Source organism: Bison bison, unplaced genomic scaffold (genome assembly GCF_000754665.1).
Source record: "Bison bison bison isolate TAMUID 2011002044 unplaced genomic scaffold, Bison_UMD1.0 scf7180017864461, whole genome shotgun sequence".
NCBI lineage: Eukaryota > Metazoa > Chordata > Mammalia > Artiodactyla > Bovidae > Bison > Bison bison.
The window spans coordinates 12,768,872-12,772,488 of record NW_011495023.1 but is presented as its reverse complement, the minus strand read 5'-3'; the positions used below and the strand labels follow the sequence as shown (position 1 = coordinate 12,772,488).

The 3,617-nt window shown below is 37.0% G+C and overlaps 1 protein-coding gene across 1 annotated transcript in view; it reads left to right on the top strand.

The window, feature by feature from the left end:
- Positions 1 to 3,617, top strand: part of FAM188A (family with sequence similarity 188, member A) — an 80,125-nt gene that overhangs the window by 74,011 nt on the left and 2,497 nt on the right. The window contains exons 13-14 of the mRNA XM_010859969.1: positions 534 to 621; positions 2,324 to 2,395. Coding sequence (XP_010858271.1) covers positions 534 to 621; positions 2,324 to 2,395 — 160 coding nt within the window. The remainder of the gene's footprint in view (positions 1 to 533; positions 622 to 2,323; positions 2,396 to 3,617) is intronic.

Genomic DNA, 3,617 nt, shown 5'->3' with positions numbered 1-3,617 from the left:
TTTTTAACCTTCAGTTTACACTGTCTAAGAATTTTAAACCTCCACCTTATTTGGTTCTTGAAAATAAGCTTTTCAGGAGATGTTTTTGATTATCCCCCCGTACCGCTGCCTTTGACACTGTTCCTTTTTAACGTAAAAGAAAAAAATGTTTATTTTTAAGCCTAAATGCCTCATTTGGTAGCTAAATTCAGGGATACCTATGAAGCAAAGGGAATGTGCTTTTGGGAGGCTATAGGCCTGCTTTTACAAGCTTGGGTTTTTTATACGTTACCTAATAAGGAACAATATTCTAAAGTCATCATCATAATTTAAATTCTAAATAGTAACAGATTACTCTGGTTTAAAAATAACCAAGTTTTGGCAAATTAGATGTCATTCCTGTGTATTTGTCATTAAGGGTCTAAAAAAGAACAGCTCTCGGGATTTTTGGCAGTCAAATGTGTTGCAGTACCAGTAATTTAATCATGAAAGAAGAAAAATAAGCTTTTTTTTTCCTGTGGTATCCACTGTTTTTCTTTTCTCTCTCTCCATAGTATAAATCTTATGAAGAATAAATTAGATCCAGAAGGATTAGGAATCATATTATTGGGTCCATTTCTTCAAGAATTTTTTCCTGATCAGGTAACATTGTTTCATTCTATTGGGATGATCATATTATGATTGTTTCAGCATTTTTCCCTACCAAACATGTTCTAACATGCAGATATTAGACTAAGAAAGCACTATTATTATGTAAATATTTGCCCAGACCAAGAGGATAGAAGGGCATGTGTGTTCCAATACAGTAATGTAAAATTTTGATTAAAGGACAGAGGTGGTGAAAGAGTATATACACCAATATAGATACTTTGATACTGTTTTCTAAAGAAAGATTCTCTTAATTCCCTCCTGCCCCTGGGTAACTTCTCTCAGGTCCCTATTGTCAACAGATTGGTATGTATCTTTAGAACTTTCTCAATGCTAGCAAAGAAGGTTAAGGAGCCTGTGTGTAGTGCGAACTCCTACCAGTGCTCCTGTATCCCAGGAGAATTTTAGTTGCATTAAAGAAGACCCTTTGAGTGCAACTGTACTGTTTCATGTTGGGTCATGTCTGTGTCACTGGCTAATTCTACAGCCTACACTTACTTTTCCTCCTGTAGGAGTGCAGGGTTTTACCACTCCCTCAAATTATTTAGCAGGTGTGTTGTGACTTCATCAGATACCAGCATGGTTTACAGTAAGAATAGCAGAAGCAGCTACCATTTAATAAGCATGTACTATGCATGAGATACTGTGTACCTTCTAAATTGTGTATTATTTTTCCCCGTGAGGAAATTGAAGATTGGAGAACTTAAAAAAATGGCTTAAGGTTACACTGCTAGCACGAGGCCGATACAGGCTCCAGTGTAGGTTGTCTAAGCCCAGAGACAAAGCATTTTAGCACCGTTACATTACCTTTTGTTGCTATTTTATGCCACTTGTTACTAGAACTGCAGTAAAATATTTATTTTGTAAGTTAACTCTGAAAATCCAGTCAAATCATTTATCTAAGTAATTGCACTGACTCGTGTATAAATTAAGATGGTTGATATGTCTTATAAAACTTTCGAGTGGGATACAAAAAAGAGCTTGGATTCTAGACATGAAAAGTTAAAAACAGTTAAAAATACGAACTTTTAAAATATGATGCACAAATTATTGAGACAACTGGAAGTCCAATTAGTATATTTAAGGAAAACCTAAGTACGATTTGAACTAGATCTTGTAAAACAAGAGAAGTTGAAAAAAAAATCACAAATGTGCACAGAGCTGACAACAAAAGGTCTTTGCATGGGAAGATGAGGAATATGCTTGTCTCAGAGAACTGAGAAAGGTGAGTGGTTGGGGACAAGACTGGAAAAGCAGCTTAGGTCCTACGTTGTTAGGATTCTTGGTTACAAATCCCAGCATGAACTAAACATGAGCAGGAAGGAGTAGCTCAGAATACCTGAAGGATGGAAGAGGTAGGTAGTGCCTGGAAGGTGGGTTCCAGGAGCTTCTGGGACTGGGCCAAGTCTCATCTCCACCCCCATACATGCACATATTCAAAACCATAAACTACTGTAGAAGAGCTTATCATAAAAATCACCGCTCCGCCAATTTCCAGTCTCTTCCCCAGATGTGACTATTTCAGCTTTTAGATTTTATAGTACTTAAGTACATAAATCTAAGTTTCTTGCTTTGTCAACTGATTCCTTAATCAAGGCTGTAGAATTAAGAAGCTTCCATTTTACTTTGAATTGCTAGTTAGAAATTGCCTGATATAAAGATTTACAGTTTTAATTGTTGGTTATTTATAATATAGGGTTCCAGTGGTCCAGAGTCTTTTACTGTCTACCACTACAATGGATTGAAACAGTCAAATTACAATGAAAAGGTATGATAACTCAGTATAATTTGTCTTCACCTGAGTTGATAAAATACAGGAGTATGTATTACAATGTCTGAGTCCCATAAAACTGATGCCTAAGCAAGGAGGTTATTCTAGGAGTCTCTTACTGTCACAGCTTATCTTAGACCTGGACTCGTGAGATCATCATTGGAATTTTGGAGTAGTGGTTTCACTGTAACAAGGTAACTCATCTACATACATGTTGTTACCCTTGGTGTGCAAATATTACAAAATCAAGTTTAGTCCACTGAAGTTACTGATCCACTTAAATGAAGAAAGAAGGGGCAAGAGGGAGACTTTTTATTTAAAAAAAAAAGAAATCTATTTTAAAGGATTTAAATTAATAACCATAACAGCGAGTATTTATTGAGGATGTACCTAGAATTGTCATCAACACTTTGTTTTCTCCAAAGTTTCACCCCACCCCGTGAACTAAGTATTCTTGCATATTCTCCGTTTACAGTAGAGAAAACTGAGGCACAGAGAAGGAAGCAGCTCACCAAGGTCAGGTAGCCAGGAGACAGCAGAGCTGGAGCAAAGGCCTGGTGTCTCCCTCCAAGCCTGCGGTTCACCCGCTGTGCTGTGATTTTGCCTTCTTGAATCTCGGACAAGGGCCCGCGGGTGCTTCACTTGCAATGTACCCACCCACTCCACAGCAGAAGCTTGGTCTTGCCAATTCACCCTCTTTGATTAATGAGCTTGGTGACACATGAGATATATCTACTCTGTTTGCATTTATTCCAGTTAAGAGTCACAGTAGATACAGCTCATATTAGGACTAAGGCCTAACATGCCTTTTTAATTTGAAGTACCCATGCTGACTTCATGTGTATTTGATATACTGAGGATGGCTACAGAAAACAGATCATCATGTGCATTAGGGCAAATCTAAACCTGCCCCTAAAATTTACTTTTGTTTTCATAACAAAATATAAACTAGAACTTTTACTAAATTAGGGCCAAAGATCTTTTCATAGGAAGGTAATTGATTGATACCTATTTTGAAAAATAGAAATTGTCAATAAGAAAACTTGTATGTTTGGTCCTAATGTGTAAATGAGCGCTTCATCTAGTTGTAAGTTCTGTGTAGCCTTGTACTAGAAGGTACTTTGTAGTCACAAAGTAGTTACTTGCCTACACAATCCCTGCAAGGTAGATCAGTCAAATATTATCTGTATTTTACAGATGAAGCCTCTGGGACGGAGAT